This window comes from Acomys minous (assembly GCF_964271855.1).
Source record: "Acomys minous genome assembly, chromosome: 13".
Classification (NCBI taxonomy): Eukaryota; Metazoa; Chordata; class Mammalia; order Rodentia; family Muridae; genus Acomys; species Acomys minous.
In genome coordinates this window covers 2,221,527-2,240,585 of record NC_140495.1, presented here as the reverse complement: position 1 = coordinate 2,240,585, position 19,059 = coordinate 2,221,527, and the positions used below count along the sequence as shown (strand labels likewise).

At 54.3% G+C, this 19,059-nt stretch overlaps 3 protein-coding genes across 6 annotated transcripts in view; 2 read left to right on the top strand and 1 right to left on the bottom strand.

Annotated features, from left to right (window-relative positions):
• The window catches only part of SNRK (SNF related kinase), a 34,716-nt gene extending 26,817 nt beyond the window's left edge, over positions 1-7,899 (top strand). For both annotated transcript variants that reach the window (XM_084754205.1, XM_084754206.1), the window contains 3 exons: positions 65-277; positions 2,402-2,536; positions 4,514-7,899. In XM_084754205.1, the coding sequence (XP_084610331.1) occupies positions 65-277; positions 2,402-2,536; positions 4,514-5,681 (1,516 nt within the window). In that variant the 3' untranslated portion in view covers positions 5,682-7,899. The remainder of the gene's footprint in view (positions 1-64; positions 278-2,401; positions 2,537-4,513) is intronic.
• Positions 1-19,059, top strand: part of GASK1A (golgi associated kinase 1A) — a 401,830-nt gene that overhangs the window by 210,650 nt on the left and 172,121 nt on the right. The gene's annotated exons all lie outside the window — the stretch shown is intronic.
• ANO10 (anoctamin 10) overlaps positions 7,298-19,059 on the bottom strand; it is a 134,484-nt gene continuing 122,722 nt past the window's right edge. The window contains exons 13-14 of one of the 3 annotated variants that reach the window (XR_014773850.1): positions 11,814-14,082; positions 7,298-10,031 (exon numbers count right to left, since the gene is read on the bottom strand). Coding sequence is in view for 2 of the 3 variants with exons in the window: in XM_084754207.1 (XP_084610333.1) it covers positions 14,017-14,082 (66 nt within the window). In the remaining variant the exon portion in view is untranslated. Of the gene's footprint in view, positions 10,032-11,813; positions 14,083-19,059 lie in introns of those variants that run through there. The other 2 variants (XM_084754207.1, XM_084754208.1) reach the window with 2 other exon arrangements.

Sequence of the window (19,059 nt, the reverse complement as noted above, 5' to 3'; positions counted from 1 at the left end):
CCAACCCCCCCAGTACTAGTCTTGTAAACAGTTTGCCTAAGTAACGGGCTACCTTCTTTCACAGCCTCATCACACGGATGCTGCAGAGAGACCCCAAAAGGAGAGCCTCTCTGGAGGAGATTGAGAGCCACCCTTGGCTCCAGGGAGTGGACCCGTCACCGGCCACCAAGTACAACATTCCCCTGGTATCCTACAAGAACCTCTCAGAAGAGGAGCACAACAGCATCGTCCAGCGCATGGTGCTCGGGGACATCGCGGACAGAGATGCCATCGTCGAGTACGTCTGCGCTTACCACAGCAGGGACAGAGGCCTGGGCGCCCCTGACACTGGCGTGCCTGCTGTGACTGCCTGCCTGACAAATAGCATTTTAAGGGAGGCGGGATTTCCTTCTGGCGTGTAGTGTAGGGGATACAGTCCGTTTGGTGGGGATGGCTGGGTGGCAGGATCAGAAGGCTGCTCAGTCATGCTGCTTCTGCCTTCAGGAACCACAAGGTCTGTCCCGCAGTTCTTCACCTCCTAAAGGTGCCACAGCCTTCCCAAGCAGGCCATCAGCTGAGGAGTTCAGACACAAGCCTATGGGATGTCCATATTTAAACCCAAACTCAGGGGAACTCCCAGCCGGCAGCCATGGGATCACTGCCCTCCAGCGTCCCTGGCTCAGGGCCTGGCAGCCATGGGATGCAGTTGATGCCTGTGGAGGAGGAGTGGACTAGGACGGTTCGTCTCTGTGTCCACAGTGTCTGTAGAAATGTCCCATCGGTCCTGGGTCCCGCTGTGAATGCAGAGATGAGAACGTCATGACAGGCTCGGGATGCATTTGTGAGTGTGGTTCCAGGGGGATTGGTGAATACGTGCTGCCTCTGGCCTCGAGGGTTTGTTGTCTGCTCCTTGGGCCTTTCTGCACCATCCTGGAACCTGCACATCAAAACCAGAGCCATGTGAAGTAACTTCAGTAGTGCAGCTCAGGAAAGTGCAGCACTGCTCTGTCCTGGTGGCCAGTCACTTTGGTGAGAGGCCCATCTGAAAATAACAGAGCACGTCCACAGACGAAGAGCAGCAGCCACATCATGTCTTTAATGAGATAGATTCCCCAAGTCAGGGACGCATGGAGTGGCCACATGAGGCTGTCTGTGGCATCTCAGTTCCCAGACCTGGGACAGAGGTGGGTACAGGCTGGATGTGTAGAGCCATACGGGGAGCTGTGGTCTCTGGGAAGGACCATATCTGCAGAAAAGACACACCCCTTAGTTTTAGTGCAGTAAAAATAAAGGCAGACAGACTTGTGATGTTGGCTTTAGTTTTCTGCAGGATCTCAGCATACCCGAGGAAGGACAGGACACTTGCTGTCTCTGCACAGACACGCGCGCTCAGCATATGTACAGAGCATTTTTGTTTCCATTTTTGGAGTTGCTTATGTACGTAGCTGTGTGTGCAGCCTCTGTTACACGCCAGCCCGTCAAGCCCATGGGCTCCTGCGCTTACTCCATGCTGCCTGTTCATGCTGAAGTTCCTTATTCTGAGGGAAGCACCTGAGTTTAAAGGACGAACACAGACAGCTGCTTTCCCAAGGTCACATTTAGGTCACATTTGTGAGAAGTCACTCTTGAGTTTCACCCCAGGACTCCCTGTCCCAATCACTGTGTGTTTCTTGCAGTGGTCTCAAACCCATGTTTCTCATGCATGCTACAGTTTGCCAAGCCAGAGGCTTCTAGAAAGCAGAGCTGCATGTTCCTAAGCTGTGAGGTTGTTCATGACAGCCAGCTTCAGGAGGTGAGGCTGTAGGCTTAATGTCCCCAGCAGCTAGCCACCATGGTGCCTGGCCTGACATGGTGTCCAGTAAGCACCGCTGCTCAAGTGGACAAAGGACACATTGATTTTGCTCAGTGAGAGAAGGAGAGCAGCACCCTGTACATTGCAGCACTTGCTGTCCTGTGCCTAGGCTACCTGTGCACATAAAACCATCAGCCCTCCCGCCATTCGGGTTGATGGGTGCTCACAGAGCGTCTGAGGTGGTGTGGGCCTCGTCCTCAGTCCGTTCTTCTCAGAAGCAAAGGATCCTCCTCAGCAGACATCAGCTGCACATGCTGCCGCATTTCCAGAAGGTGCACGTGCTCTTGGAAGCCTCAGTGCCTTTTCTTATGTCTGGTGTAAACACCATCCAGCTACATCAGCAGTTTCCTCTCTTCTCACTGAACTGAACATTTTTATTCAGTTGCTTTTTTGGATTTCAGTCACAACCTAAATAACTACATGGTTTTTGTTCTTTCTAGTTTGTATTTTTGTCTCATTTAAAAAGCTTCTCAGATATTGCAGACATTGGATTATATTAGGCCATACATTTTTTTTTAATCTTGTAAAAACCTAGCTGTGTGGCTTCTGATTGTTGTTTTGTTTCCTCAGAGCCCTGGAAACCAACAGGTACAACCACATCACCGCCACTTACTTCTTACTTGCTGAAAGGATCCTGAGAGAAAAGCAAGAGAAAGAAATACAGACCAGGTCTGCCAGCCCCAGCAACATCAAGGCCCAGTTTAGGTGAGAAAAATACCTTTACTGATATTAGTAAGTTAACACTTTGAAATGAAATAGGGAGCTGTTTGTTGATGGTTCATGAGTCTTCGGCAGGAGGGTCCTCACCTCGTCATGATCGCTGCCTTCCACAGAGGGAGCGCGTGCCAAGTGGTTCCCAGGAAAAGATTTCCTCCCAAGAGCAGTATGAATTTCCTTTAGTTACTTGCAAGAATTTTTAAATAGGGGCATTTAGGGTTTCAGTGATTGGACAGCTAAGTCAGTTAGGGGACTTATTCGCTGTTTGGTCTCAGGAACATAAAACAGTTTTGATTTAGCTGAGCACCACTGCTGACTTCCTGTGGTTGTGAGGAGGGGCTCAGTGAGATAGACCAGGCTCCTTCTGGAGCCTCTGACCAGAGCCTTCACGGAAGCTGATCGCCAGGCTGGCCTGATGGCATGAAGCCTCCCTGCAAGCCTGTGTGACCAGTATCAGGCTCTTTACCTGCAGAAAGGGGTAGCTATAGCACCTCCTCTGCTGACTGCATTTCAGAGAATTCACCACACAGGCTCTTGGTGGCTGACCCCTGAGTAAGCACCCGCCTCCATGCAGCACCAGCCAGACCTGTTCAGTTCTCATTTGCAGTTCTCTTTTGTTAAGATTTGATCTTTGCCCTGTTGGGCTCTACCAATTGTTACTCTTTTGGAGAGGTGAGTCACATGCTCAGGAAAGGTGAACTGCCAATCTGTAATTTTTCACACAGTGACAGCTCACCAGGTTTTGTCAAACCTATCTCTGGGTGTGGATCCTTGCATGGTGGAAAGAGGAGAAGAGGAGAGCCTGCATTCGCCATGCTGTGCCTGCTTCTCAGTGGCATGACTGCAGGCCCTGCGCATTAGCTCCTCCAGGCCTTGCTCAAGTGCTCGCCAGCTAGTTCTTTCTTCACTTTGTGGCCTTAAAAGCTCTACTGAACACCCACCTCCAGCAGTGGCAGGCAGTTCTTCCTCCCCTGCAGTTGCTCCAAGTTGGGGAAAGATGTCTGTGGTAAGATATTTTACAACTGCAGGTCATGTAAATAACTGTGGCGTCGTCACTGCTTCTGTACACCCTTCCTTCCTCAGGCCAAGGAGATGCTGTCTGGATGGCCTCCCCACGTCCACAACTCCAGACCAGAAGACAGTGTTAACAGTTTTGCTACCCAGTACCCTTGTGTGGGGGTTGAGAATTTAGGTGTTTATACCAGCAGGGCTAGTCATTAGGGAAGAGATTTTTCTCCAGTACACTGTCTTCAACACTGGGTTGATCGTTTTTACACCATTCTGTACAGTCTGTGCTGGGCGTTCCAGATGAGTCTCATCCATACTAGTCTACACGTCAGCGCTGCAGGGGGAGGGGAGGGGAGGGGAGAGAGTGTGTGTGCATATGAGCCTGCCCATGTATGTAGGTGTGCGTGTGTATATAGATGGGCTGTATGTAGCATGTGTGTATATGTGACAGTGTATCTGGATTATATATGTAGGCATGCATATGTATATATGATAGTGTATGCATGTGAGCATGTTTGTAGGTGTTCATATTTATGTGAACATACACATAGGTATGCATGCATGTTTGCGCGCATGTATGCAGGTGTGCCTGTGTGTATATGTGGAAGTGTGTGGTGTGAGGATTACCTGTGGATTCTGTCCTGGTTCTGGGTGTGTGCAGCTCTGTGAGTGAGGCATGTGCCATGGCTTGTAGAAGTTCAAGGTGTACTCACCTTCCACCTTCTTGGAAACAGGGTTTCCTCTGCCATCTGTGCAGGGGCTGCTGGCCAGTGATTCTGGAACGCCTCCACGCCCCTCTTGTGATGGTGCTGGGATTACAGAGATGCTCTGCCTGCTGTGGCTAGCATCTGAATGCAGGTTCTTGACACCTGGGCAGCAAACACTACCCACTGGGCTGTTTGTCTCCCCAAGACAGGCCAGCAACTACACGACATTTCTTTTTTCTCTGTCACACAGGCAGTCATGGCCAACCAAAATTGATGTACCCCAAGACCTTGAAGATGACCTCACTGCCACTCCTCTGTCACACGCCACAGTCCCGCAGTCTCCTGCTCGGGCTGCTGACAGTGTCCTCAATGGCCACAGGAGCAAAGGCCTGTGTGACCCGGCCAAGAAAGAGGAGCTCCCGGAGCTGGCTGGGCCAGCAGTGTCCAGCATGCCACCTGCGAGCCTGAAGCCCACAGCCAGTGGGCGGAAGTGTCTCTTCAGGGTGGAAGAGGATGAGGAAGAGGATGAGGAGGACAAGAAGCCTGTGTCCCTGTCCACGCAGGTGGTGCTGCGCAGGAAGCCTTCCGTCACCAACCGCCTGACATCTCGGAAGAGTGCCCCGGTGCTCAACCAGATCTTCGAGGAGGGCGAGTCTGACGATGAGTTCGACATGGACGAGAACCTGCCGCCCAAGCTGAGCCGGCTGAAGATGAACATCGCGTCCCCAGGCACAGTGCACAAGCGCTACCACCGCAGGAAGAGCCAGGGCCGGGGCTCCAGCTGCAGCAGCTCTGAGACCAGTGACGACGACTCTGAGAGCCGCCGCCGGCTGGACAAGGACAGCGGCTTTGCTTACTCGTGGCACCGACGTGACAGCAGCGAAGGGCCCCCAGGCAGTGAGGGCGATGGTGGCGGCCAGAGCAAGCCTAGCAGCGGTGGGGGTGCGGACAAGGCCAGCCCAGGCGAGCAGGGCACGGGTGGTGGCAGCCAGGGCGGCTCAGGCGGGACTCCATCCGGTGCAGCCGGCTCCTCTAGGCGCTGTGCGGGCCCTGACTCCTCCTCGTCCTCCCCTGCCTCAGCTTCTGCTGCTCCACGCGGTGCCGAGCTGGTACAGAGCCTCAAACTTGTGAGCCTGTGCCTGGGCTCACAGCTGCACGGCGCCAAGTACATTCTGGACCCGCAGAAGGCCTTGTTCTCCAGCGTGAAGGTGCAGGAGAAGTCCGCGTGGAAGATGTGCGTCAGTGCCCCAGGCCCCGGCCCCTCTGCGGCCCTGGACCCCGTGAGGACCAAGCAGCTGCGCAACAGTGTTCTCCAGCTACCTCTGTGCGAAAAGACCATCTCCGTGAACATCCAGCGCAGCCGGAAGGAGGGGCTGCTCTGTGCCTCCAGCCCCGCCAGCTGCTGCCACGTCATCTGACCTGTAAAGCGCGCTCACGTCATCTGTGCTGACGTGACAATGCATGGTCTCTGTGCATGCTGCTACACGCTACTTTTCTTTTCCAGCCGAAAAGTCTACTGTGTGATTTTACATTCATGATTTTCAATGTGGATGACCAGGATGAAATTGTGTACCTGGAGCCGACGTAAACGGAGCGTTTAGAGATTCATGTTCTGCACTTAACCTGGAGGGAAAAGCCGAGGCCTGGCCTGGCCTCCGGTGGTAGGGAAACTCCATGCTCTGAGGCACGCTGGTGCCCGAGACAGAACCAAAGCAATAACGTGGTGATGCCCACGGGCCTGGGAGGAGCGACATTCCTGCCAGCCACCCAGGGCCTGTGCACCGAGAACCTTAGAGCCACGGTTTGAGCGCCCACACCTGTTTGTCTTAAGCGATAGTGTGAAAACAGTTGGGGCTCTTATATTTTCATTGACAAAGATTTTCTTGTTTATAATAGATGAGATCAGCTACTTAGCTTTGTGAGGCAGCTTCCCCGTAGAATTACAAGGAGACAATCTTTTGTGAGGCGATGAGGTGAACTCGTATCTTAATTACTTAGAGCATGTATGTCTGTCTGACAGAAAAAACAAAAAAAAAGAGGCTCTGTATGTTTCCCCTGCAGGATACAAGGCAGGGTTTCCTTCACGTCTGTGTGGACAGGAGAAGCTGGAGGGCCGCGGTGCACACAGGTGGCAGCAAATCCGACTGACGGTGAAGCAGAACTTCCTGGCTTGAGTTTTCAGGAGCTTGTGCTTTAGACGGCCCCAGGTTGCTCATCCCACAGTAGCGTTTGGCTCAGCTGCACAGAGCAGCTGCTGAGCCCGCTCAGGAGGGGTAGTGCCAGGAGCCGGCTGTGCTGTGCTGCCTTCCTGCCACACACGGATCACAGAGCTAGCTCGGCCTCTCCCACACTGACGACTCCGGACTCACCCATCTCCAGAGGCATCTTTTCCCGATGCCCTGTCCTCCCTGATCTTGGGAAGCCCAGACAGTGGGTTTCACCCGGTGCCCTAGGGGTTCTGGAAGCAGTGCTTAAGTGAGCTGTGGGGCGGGTGTGGCTGGCCCAGGGCCCTTCCCTCACTCTGCCTTTCCTGGCTCTGGGTGACAACAGTTACAGCTAGCTGACCATGTAACTCGGAGCGGGCGGGGCACAGGCCAGTCACTTTCTTCAGTGCTCACTCACTGCTACTTTAGGGTTAATGTATATTACTCAAGACTTCACAGTATAACCTGACTCTACTAAGTAAGATGATACTTAAGATACTTCCTAGCGCTAGGCTAACTGCTTGTGCTGTGAGCTGCAGTCCCATCCAGCGTGACACAGTCACACAGTTGAGAGCTGTGAGGAGAGATGGTGAAGCCATAGAGCACATTTGCGTGAAATTCTTAAGCAGGGATCTTCCAGGGGCCGGAAACCAGTGTGGCTCTCAGAGGCAGAGCCACCGCTGTGTGAGCGAGGAGGGCGTCTGTTAGGGGCATTGCAATAAGCTGTCGCAGCTGTTTCCCAAGTGATGTACATACTCTCTTCTGTGGTCGCGTCCAGCCTCGGAGCGCGCCTCTGAGCTCAGCCGTGCGCGTCTGGTCTTTGTATTCAGGTGTATATACGGTGCTCACTTTAGATCAGCAGTGGTGGCCATTTATGCTGCAGAGCTGTGTCACAGCCTTACTAGTTGTGTGTGGTTGGTGACCCTCTGGGTACACAAGTGTCTGTTGAGTGCTGTCTTACCCATGTGTTGACAAGTGGATGTCTGTGCATGTGTTGTATGTCCTGGGATGTTGTCACACAGAGGGAGCAGAACACATCACACCAATAGTGGACCAAACTACTTCCTTGCTCTCACCAGTGACTGTCCCCTAACCTGTCTTCAGAGTCACAGAGTTACAGTAGTGTATAAATTAAATATTGTGGGGGAGTTAGTCTTGTATTTTTGTGTGTATATATATAATTATGTACTTCTGGAATTCTATCTGTATTTAAAGATGTGACAATCTTGACACCGATTTTAATAGTCATGAGACTGAACAGAGATGTCCTATGAGTCAGAGTTGACGTTTGCTGAGAACACAAACTTGTCAGCTGATTGGTCAGTTGCCTCTGGTTCTGGCCAGTCTTTCTCCTTGTATGAACATTGACAGGTATGTGACATATGGGAAGTAATCCAATAATAAAGTGACATACTGGTGTTCAGCAATAGAAGCCGAGTGTTGTTTTTCTTCTCAGTACAGTACAGGAGAGTGTCTGTGTCAGTGGGCCCTACATTCCTACCACGTGGCGGGGCTGAAGACAGTCTGCCCACCAGTGTCAGGTGGCCCAGAGCGCCCAGTACACTGCCCAAAGGACAGCATTTCGATCGGCGCCATCTGGACAGAAGGAACACAAACTATAATTCTCTTCCTCTGCTTTTCCTCACTTAGCTGGTCCCCAGCATAGCAAACCAAAGCTACCAGAACTGCCATAAGCCCCCAGGTCTGGACCCTGTCAGTCTGACGCAAGTCCACCCCTTGCCAGCTTGACATCCAAACACAACACTCTACCATAGCCGGCTGCCTCTTTCCGGAGGTGTGCAAATTACACTCAGTCCAACTGCAAAAGGCCTCGTAGTCTTTAGCAGTTCTAACATTATTTAAAAGTTTAGGGCCCATGTCTCATGTGAGACTCAAGGCAGTCAGTATCTTAGCTGAGAGCGTCTATAAAATAAACATGCTTCCAACATTCGATGCTTCAGAGAAAACCTCCCCACACCCAGAGAAAACGGGCGCGTGGCAAAGAGACCAATGTGAGATGGACGCCATTGGTCCTGCCGCTCTGTGGCTGGCAGCTGGGGCTTGTACTGGAGTCTGTGGGCTCCACAGGGCTCTCAGCTCTGCCCTGGCAGCAGACACAACGTCTCTCTCGGGCTGTCTCCACGCCGTTCCTGCAGCTTTCCTCAGCAGAGGTCCTATTCTTCTGCCCTCCGCCACTGGGGTCTCCACTGCAAATTGGATCTGATCTTCACTGCCTCACATAGTAACCTTTTTCAGGGCCTTTCTTCAGGGGCACTGACGGCCATGCCTCAGCAGTACTGTGCAGACCATGTTGGTGTCCAGCTTGGACCCCATGGGCCATGCTCCTGACCCTGAGCAGGGGCCACTCTCTGAGCTTACTCTCTCTTCTCATGGGTGTGGTTTTTTCTTGTTCATGAGACAGATCCTCCACGGCTGGGGTCTTTTCCCGAGGGCCCCTTGCGGGGACCACCAGCTCCTCCTTGGTGCACATCCCACAGCCACAGCAGTGCTGCCGTAACCATGTTCTCTGCCTGGGGCTTTTAAATTTGCTCAAAATCTTTTTCCCCACCAAAATGAACTTTAAAAATCTGTCTAGGTTTTTGCTGATTTTTCACTAGATTTGTAAAAGTGTAGTGAGTAGCAGCCATGCCCTAGCTTGAATGCTCTACAGTCTTGAAATTTCCATCCAATAAATCAGTTAATTTTCTTTAAGTTCAGCTGCTCTCAAGATCTTGGTACAGAAGGAAGCAGGATTCTTTGCCAAAGCGTAATTCAACAGCCTCCAGCCGGGGGCCTAGGAAAGCCCTGTCTCTGCAACCTCCCAGGGGCTCCGCTGCCTTCATCTCTCTCAGCGTGCCTGTCCTCCAGGTTCCTCTAGAACGGTCTGTTGATCTCTGCTTATGGGATCTGAGAAATGTTCTGGCCCAAAGTTCCAAACCTTCTCTTTCCTCCTGCAAAATAGTCCCACCGGCCTAACGACCACACAGATCATGGCACAAACCTGCTTTTCAGTTCTGATTTTGTTGAGATAAAATACCTGATAAAGGAGCTGGGCGTCGTGGCCCACGCCTGTAATCCCAGCACTCAGGAGGCAGAGGCGGGTGGATCTCTGAGTTCAAGGCCAGCCTGGTCTACAAAGCAAGAGCAGGACAGCCAGGGCTACACAAAGAAACCATCTTGAAAAACCAAAACCCCACAACAAAATCTGATAAAGGCAATTTAAGAGAAGGCTTATTTTAGCCCAATACCCTGGCCATGAAATCGTGGCATCATGATCTCCGTGCAGAGAGCAATGAGTCAGCTTAGCAGTTAGGGTGGATCGTCCCAGCTCACCCTCCCATGCTGAGGTGGGAACCTACCGCAAGGCTGAGGGCCCCTGGGCTCGTAGGGGATTCCAGATTCTGACACGGTAACACACTGTCATCACACCCCCTCTCCCCTTCGTCCCAACAGTCTCCATCAAAGTGTCTTACTTGCCCTTCGTGCCGTCCCGTCCGCACCTCTCCTGCTGGCACTCTGGTCTGGGACTCCACCTCCACACGCTCAAAGTTCCTTCAGGTTTCTCTACCCAGAAATGGAAGAGATCCTTTTAAGCTAAGTCAGAGAAATGGCTCAATGGTTAAGGGCACTGGCTGCTCTTGCAGACGACCTGGGTTCGGCTCCCAGGCCCCTCTTGAGCCCTCCTCTTCTGGCCTCCCTGGGCAACCCACACCTGGTGTACAGAGACACACATGCAGGCAACTACCCCATAACATAACATAAAAAAGCAAATCTTTAAATTGTGTGGTTTAAGAGGTGCTCACTTTCCAAGTATGAGTGCCCATGTCAGTCCCTGCAGAGTTTTCTAGCTGGGTTCTGTCTTTTCATCACTTCGGTCTTTTGAAATTGTTTTCCTGCTGTGGTAAATGTTGTGTGACCGTTGCATGTACTACACCCTTTGATTCTTCACCCAGTTCTTCTCTGTCCCCCGTCAGGTCCCCTGGCCTACTTTCCCTTCTTACCAGTCCCTGAGACGCTAAGAGAACTGGGGAAAATGGCCTCCATTCTCAGCCCTGGAGCCCAATTGAGCAAACCTGGGCAAGCCTCTCCTGGGGTTAAGAAAAGCATCTTTTTCTAGTATTCTCAAACTAAGGGCAGGGAACCTGAGGACATGGCTGCCCCAGCAGTCTCCAGATTGTCAGGTCCCCTCCTCCTCAGTCCACCCTTGGGCACAGCGTGAAGGCAGGTGTGGAGTTCCCCAGGGCTCACACCATCTGGCCATTGACAGGAGTCCTGCATCAGGCATGGTCTCAATAGGCCACAGGGTTCATAAACGTAGGGACTGTTCTGGTCCTCATCCTGTGACCTTTAGCCTTTCCCAGGCTGTTACCCTGTTGGAATGAGGCAAGAGCGGCTGAGATTAAGGCTGGGAACAGGGTGCTCAGTGCCGGGAAGGGAGTCTGTGGAGTGGAGGGCTGTAGGCAGTGGGCCCAGTCCTGGTAATTGGCAAAGGGCAGGTCACTCAAGTTCTGTGGACCCGCCTCCTTGCCCATCAAATGGAGCCAATGTGAGGGAAGTCAGGGAAAGCCTGCTCTCTGCTTCTCGGCCTGGCTAAGTCTCTTTCAGCATTGCTCTTACCAGAGTTTGTTCTGAGATGCTTGAGCTGCCAGGAGGGAGTTAACGGTGGGTGTGCCATAGACAGAGAGATACAGACTGGGGCTGGGGAGGACAACCCTTCCCAGGGCCAGCTGGGGATGCCAGCACAGGTCCAGTCTGCCCTAGGACCACCGTGGTGTGCTCTGGTTTGCTGGACTTACACCGTAACACCCATCTGAAAGAGCTCCAGTCAGGGGTGTGATGGGAGGTGCCCAGGGTGTGTCTGTGCCTCAGACACAGATCTGGTCAATGTATGTCAGGCTATGGGTGTTTGGCTGGGAAGTGACTTGGTTTGGGGCCAACCCCACTAGCGTCCATTTCTACTGACCACCTGTGGGAACTGGTGGCAGTTGTGTCTCACACTTGAGGGAGGCAAGTTGAATGTGGTGAGAGGAGCCAGTCTTAGAAAAAGTGGGGCTCAGGCTCCACAGCTGCTGGGACAGTGGGTTAGGCCTGCCTGTGTCTCGGATCTAGAGCCTAGGAGCCTGGGGACAGAGCTGGCATCTGCTGGTACAAGGACTCGGATGCTGAGGTAGCTGTCCCTGGGCATACCCGAGTCCATCCCAACTCAGCTGCATAGTGTCACATCTTTCTAGGACGCCTAGGGCCTGTAGGACCGGCTTGTGAGAGATTCGGCTGACACTTGCCTCCCTCAGGCCTGAGGCTCCTGAAGGCAAGGCTCTTCTCTCACGACTGGCCTACATGGCGTACCTCCCAATGACTCTTGCGAAGCCTCTGAGTGACCAGGAGGACACCAGGTGTGGACGTATCTCTCCTTCATTCCCCAGGGCATAGCTGCCCCTTTTTCATCCTTGGGCCTCAAGCACCCTGCTTGGAGCAAAATGGGTTAAACTTCACTCCTGGCCTTTATAGGCCTGTCCCTGCCTGACCCTGGCACCCCATCCTGGGTTCTGACTCCTGGTATTCTTTATCCCAATCAAGGGGTGTGGGGACTGACATCATGTTGTCTGAGCCTGTTAATTAATGGGAGCTGGGGTCTTGGTAATCAGGGTGGGCGAGAGACCAAAGGCAGAGCATTTTCACCCGGGTGATCCTCAGAGGCCAGGGGGAAGGTGTGAGTCATTGTGTGTCTGTGGGTGGGTAGCAGGGGAATAGTGAGGGGCACCGGCTCTCGAGGCAATGCCATGGCCTGTGTCTGAGGGCTGAGGTGAGACCAGCAATGAGGCAATGGGATCAGTGGCCAGGACATTATTGGGGATGAGGTGAAGCGGGGGAGGAGGAGGAGGAGGAGGGACGGGTCTGGTGGGGCAGGTGCAGGGCACAGGGTGGGATGGCACCTTCTCAGATGCCCTCCTCAGTCCAGGGACAAGGGACAACAGGATGCAGAGCAGCTGGCAGGGTTACCGACATCCGCTCTCTCACACCATAGTGTCTTAGAGGGCCGCTGTGTACAGCGCTCCACCTGCTCTGCGTCCTGGGAACAGAAACACATGGGCACAGTTAGAGCTTCTCAGAGCCTATGATCAACACCTGCCACATCGTGTCCCGTCCCATCCCTACATCACCTTCTGTGGTCCCAGGCCCAGGGGAGGGTCCTGTTCTCTCTGGTGTCACAAGTGGGGCACACGGAAACAGAGTCATGAGTGCAGGGAAGCCTGGCTGGGTTTGCACAGGGGATGCACGGGAAGGCAGCAGCTGGGACCACTTGTGGGCAGACAGGCTGACAGGTTCAGACTGGGTACCCAGGAGTCGCTGGTTCACAGCCAACCGTGTCCCTGTGCATACCCCTCTAGTCCAGGCTCCGTCAGGGACCAGAGCATCCAAGAGTCCAGGCTGTCTAAGAGCAAGACGTCGGCATCTCAGGTCTTCTTTGGTGGCTGCATTTACTGGCTCTTTAAAACCCAAGTCTGATCTAGAAAGTTCCAGTGGGGACCCAACAACCACTGTGTGACCCTGGCATGTCTCCTCCCCAGGAAGCAGAGGGACAGAGGTCAGAGTCAGGACTCATTAAAACAAGCCACACTGAGCCAGGAGCTTGCTGTTTGTTCTCTGGGTAAAGTGGGGCCCAGACCACTGAACTGCATGGAGCAGGACACCTGAGCTCCTGCTGGGGGTGTTGACCATGGAGCCGGCCAGGCGAGCCCGCACATCCAGAAAGGGCATCCGCTCCCACCTGGGCAGGCGGTCATACCTGCAAGTCACTGGACACTGTAGGTTCAGCTGGGGAGGGCGATAGCAGCACTGGCTGTAACCCCCGCCGCTCTGTGGCAGGTTCTGGCCCATATGGGGCCTCCCTCGGGTATCAGCAGCAGCGGGCTTGGCTATGAGCTTTGGGGCTTTGCTTGGCCCCTGGGATCTCTACCTCACGGTTGCGCACGTCTCCCTTTGGTCGTGGAGGCAGCAGAAGCACTTGACAAGTGGGAGGGAGCAGAGTCAGAGCAGGGGATAGCCTTTAATAGCTCAGGTACATAGTGTCAGAACCAGGAAGGAGATTCAGGTGTGGGAATGTCCTCCCCCTCCCCACCCTGCCCCGCCCCAGCACGGCTCCTGTGATGGGTATAACGTGCACAAACTCTAAGCCACCGCTCCATCATGGGGCCCGGTGGGGTAGCAAGTGACTGCCTGACACCTTCTGTGAATGCCATGTGGGAAGCTGGTGACTCCTTGGGACAAAGGTCAAGGGTAGCCAAGGCTCCTGAGCAAAGTGAGGCGGCTGGAGGGGTGTGTGGAGCCCTGGGAGGGTCCAGGTGAGAGGGCACCAGGAAGGCACCAGGAGTCCCAGACTCTTTCGCCCACAGAGCCAGACCTTGCCTGGATGGTTTGCCTGCTGCATCTCAGCCCTGCCACAAAGCCAGGAATCTGGCCTAAGTTCAGGCTGGTGCCGCTTCCCTGCGTGGGTCTGATGCGGGTGCTCCTCTCACGTGCTGGGGACGGGGCGGCCAGCACGCCGGGCTCAGGTAGCTTCCTTCCCACCTTCCTGGGACTCTTCCTTCAGGTTTTCTGCCACCAGCTTCATTTGCTGTTGAGAGAACACAGGACCACAGATAAACTCTGCAAACCTAAGGGGCGGCACCAACATGGCAGAGGCTCCGGCCTGCAGACAGGCAGGCAGAGGGCTGGGGTCCCAGGAGGACGATGCCGCTAGGCCGTTCCTACAGCTCAGGTCCTCTGCTCTTCACCTGGCTTGCAGACAACGATTACTGCAGGTGCTGCTGTGGGGGCTGGAGAGACGGCTCAGAGGCTGAGAGCGCCGCCTGCTCTTCCAAAGGACCTGAGTTCAGCTCCCAGCGACCACATGGTGGCTCACAATCATCTAGAATGTGATCTGATGCCCCCTTCTGGCGTGCAGGTGTACATGCACTCTATACATAAGAATAAATAAATCTTAAAAAAAAAAAAAAGCACTGCTGTGAGTGCACAACACTGGGAAAGCAGGACTGCAGGAAAAACAGGACGCCAAAGCAAGGCTGAGTCTTTACTCTGCCCGTAGGAGCTGAGTGCCTGGGAAGTCTGGCACCCCATGCTGCAGGCAGGCCTACCACCCTTCTCAGTGGCTGGCCCACAGCCATGCTGCAGGCAGCCTACCACCCTTCTCAGTGGCTGGCCCACAGCCATGCTGCAGGCAGGCCTACCACCCTTCTCAGTGGCTGGCCCACAGCCATGCTGCAGGCGGCCTACCACCCTTCTCAGTGGCTGGCCCACAGCCATGCTGCAGGCAGCCTACCACCCTTCTCAGTGGCTGGCCCACAACCATGCTGCAGGCAGCCTACCACCCTTCTCAGTGGCTGGCCCACCACCCTTCTCAGTGGCTGGCCCACAGCCATGCTGCAGGCGGCCTACCACCCTTCTCAGTGGCTGGCCCACAGCCATGCTGCAGGCTGGCCCACCACCCTTCTCAGTGGCTGGCCCACAGCCATGCTGCAGGCAGGCCTACCACCCTTCTCAGTGGCTGGCCCACAGCCATGCTGCAGGCGGCCTACCACCCTTCTCAGTGGCTGGCCCACAGCCATGCTGCAGGCGGCCTACCACCCTTCTCAGTGGCTGGCCCACAGCCATGCTGCAGGCGGCCTACCACCCTTCTCAGTGGCTGGCCCACAGCCATGGCGCCACCTCCACAGAGCCCACAGCTTCCCCGGGGGACACCTGGGACCTAGCTGAGAGGACCTGAGAAGACCTAAGCATCCCTCCCTCCCTCCCCCAGCCCTGCAGATCCCAGACACCTCTTCCTACAGCGCTGGAGAACTCTGCCCTCTCTGTTCTGCCCGACAAGCTCGTTGCTGAATGCATGCTCTGGAACGCAGCTTAAAGCAGAGGCTTCTGGTAACAGCCATTCACCCACGAAAAACAAAACGCTTCAAGTGTATGCAGTGCTGGCCTGCAGGTACCAGGCTGTCCCCCTCAGAACCTGCGTGTCACGTGGGCCTCAGAAGGGCCCTCAAAGGCCATGAGCAAGAATCGGCTCTGCCTTGACAGATCTGTGGGTAGCCTTTAACGGGAAGGGACGGGTAGAGTGGGGAGACCTGTTCACCATTACAGGGTATATTTCTGTGACAGGGCCCGGGGCACTGGGTAGACACTGGAGTTGAGGCTGGTTCAGGGCTGGTCCTGCCCAGGGCCCCACAGCTATGATGTGTCCCCAGGAAAATGATGGAGTTGGTTTGCATTAGTCCACAAACCTGCAGTAGCAAGGCCCAACGTATGGTGCACCTTCCACAGGCTGAGAATCCGGTCTGCCCGGCCCCGAGGACTGCTGGTCACCAGTGTGAAACTGTCCCAGCGCTGCAGCCCGGGTTCACCACAACCCTCCCCCTGGTATCGCTTAAGAACGGTGAGGCTTTTGTTGTTGTTGTTGTTGTTGCTTTGTTTTGTTTTGTTTTTCAAGACAGGGTTTCTCTGTGTAGCCTTGGCTGTTCTGGACTCACTTTGTAGACCAGGCTAGCCTCGAACTCACAGCGATCCGCCTGCCTCTGCCTCCCGAGTGCTGGGGTTAAAGGCGTGCGCCACAAAGAATGACTGGATAGCTGTAGGCACGAAGCTCCCGATTGACAAGTAACCGCGAGAAACAAAAGGCCGTGCGGTTCAGGCAGGGAGAGAACTAGGCGGCCTCCAAGGGTCCTGTGAGGTGCAAGCTGTTCTTTGTGTCTGTGCGGCTACACCAGGAGCCTCGTGGTGCAGATGACAGGACGGATGGCGACAGGACCACAGGAGTTCATAGCTCTCCTAGAAGGAGCCTCTGCTGGGATGCACATCAAGGCAAATGGCATTTCTTCCCTGAGTGACGATACCCTAAGCGGCCATTGCTATTTGACTTTGGAATCACTGCACCCACAGAGGTCTCCCATGTGAGTGACCACACTCACTCTCTGAGGATCTGCCAGGCTCTGCTCTCCTGTAGCCTGCCTGGCTCAGGAGAGGCCTAAGGGACTAGTGGTGTCTGGGGTCTCGGGCGCTGCTGCTCAGGGTTAGGGTAGGGGGCCAGGTGTCACAGGTGGTCTGACCTTTCCTTGCCCCAGAGCAGGGCCTTGAACAACGGAGCCCAGTGGGCCAGCCAGCTGAGCCCAGGTCACCCTGGCCTGGGGTTTGTGAGGAGTGGGGGTAAGGGGCAGGGAGCAAAACCACCCCTTTAAACATCAACTGGACTCTTCGGGAACCCTGAAAACAAAGCCTGCACATGTCAGGCAGGGTAAGATACGTCAGCCGACCTTTCCCTGTAAAACAGCAACAGAGTGAAAGGGAGAATGGGAAAAAAAATTTTTTTTAAACTTGTGACTCATGCTCCAAATGGTCTTTAAAAGTACAGGTGGCTTCCTGTACCTAAGCGTGGCCTGGGGAGGTGTGTAGCTGGGTCCCCTTTCCCTGTAGGGAACTACAGAAAGGACTTTTGAGAATATCCATGCTTCACCCAGACCTGGGGTGGCTGCAGTGAATCCTGCTGACCTCACCCCTGGGCCTCCCACACTCATGGCAGACTTCCTAACTTAGCCCACCTCAAAACTTCCTGGACTCAGCCCCTGCCTTGCTTAAAATCTCTCAGCACCTACCCCGACCTCCCAACCCCCAACAGTCACATTTTGAAGGAACCTGAGCAACCCTGGGCTGAAAGCTGTGCTGTTACAAGGGGAGGGACACACTGCTGGCCTCCTGGGCCTCCGTTCACCTGGAGCGCGCAGCCCTGTGTCATCCGCTGGTGAACAGTAGATACTTGAAGGGGGTCCCCTCAAGGCAGCCGAGCCACAGCATCTGGCTCCCCCAAAGGCTTCCCGGGAGCAGGGGCCCTGGCCCGGGATAGAGTCGCCCCATTTTGCACTGGCTCACTGTTCACCTCTGCCCTGATTTCCTGGTCAAGGGCACAGCCCAGACGGTGGGACGTCCACAAGCTCCCTAGGTTCCCAGCCTGCACTGCAGTAGAAAGCTGAGCCTCCAGTGGAGGAGGTGACAGGAAGAGCAAGGGGTCACCACAGCACGGTGTCACCTTCCCAGAGGCTGGGGACTGCCACTGGGTTTGCGAGCAACTAGACATGGAGACAGGTAAGAGATGGGCCCAGTGTTGCCTGCCGCTCAGGGCTCACTGTGACCAACCATCAGTTACTGGGACCTCATGTCAGAAAATGTGCTAGGTCTGGGGCTGAGTCTCAAATCTTTCTGTGGACCAAACTCAGGGCCTTGCCTTTGACAGACAGATGTTTGACCACTAAGCTACAGCCCCAGCCTCAGAAAAGCAAAAGACAGAAACTGTCCTGGGAAAGTAAGTTAGCAGTTGCTTAAGCACCTGAACCCACAGAAAGAAGGCTCCAGGGAGCAGCAGCAGACCCCAGCCCCAGAGGGCGCCAGGGAGCAGCGCTGTAATGCACTCTGCAGATGTGACAGGCCGGGGAGAGGATGCTTAAATGGTGCCAAGTCCAGTAGCCACATTTGGAGCATGCAGACATGGTGGGCCAAGTAAAGGCTCCGGGGTGCACTGGGACAGCTGCCACTGGGTGGAGTCCGCCTTCCAGCTTCTAAACACAACCCTACCGTGGAGGCTCCCCTTTCTTAGAGGAGTGGGGTACAGTGAAGTGAGCTGTGCAGGAAGGCAGCGGATGGCTGCATCCTTGAGGAGAAAGTGACCTTTTCATGACCTATATGCGCAAGGTTATCAGAGGAAGGAAAACAACAGCCTGGCTTCACAGAGCCTGGGGTTGGGTGGCACCTGACGTGCAGGACAGCCAGACAGCAGCCAGTTCGTCCTCAGAGGCCACTGGCAATCAAAAGCACGGCCTCCTTGAAATGGGTGGCAAGTCATGACAGGGCAATTTCTGACCGTATCCCACAGGCTCCCATGGTTCCTTCTTAAGCAGGTAACAGGAGGGCAGCTAATTTAGTATCCGGATGAGACATCACAGACCACCTCTGTCCACCTGACAGAAACAGGGGCGCTCTGGTGTTCTTATGCCACAAATACCCAGTGAATTTAGGTGACACCAGGATCACCAACTTTTGGTCTGTGACCAAAAAGAAGTACTATAAATTCGGAAAGATTAGGACCAAAATGATGAGAGCGGCAGCGATGAACGGTGACTCACAGGCCTCTCAGGGCCCCAAACACAGGTTTAAAAGCTAATTCTCAGTTGGGTGGTGGCGCACACCTTTAATCCCAGCACTCGGGGAGGCAGAGGCAGGTGGATCTCTGTGAGTTTAAGGCAGCCTGGTCTACAAAGTGAGTACAAAATAGGCAAAACCACACAGAAAACCTGTCTTGAAACAACAACAGCAACAAACAAACAAAACCACAAAACAAACAAGAACAAAAATAAAAGCTATTTGTCCCTTCTACTGTCTACCATTTATTGGAATGACAGTTTTCATCTCTGCTTTGTACACGATGTAAAGCGCTTTCACCACACTCATCCCCTTCACTTCACTTTGCCTCAAACACCATCCTTCAACAGAAGAATAACTTCCCCTCCCCCCCCACCCCCCCCCACCCCCCCACCCCCCCCACCCCCCGCCCTATTAA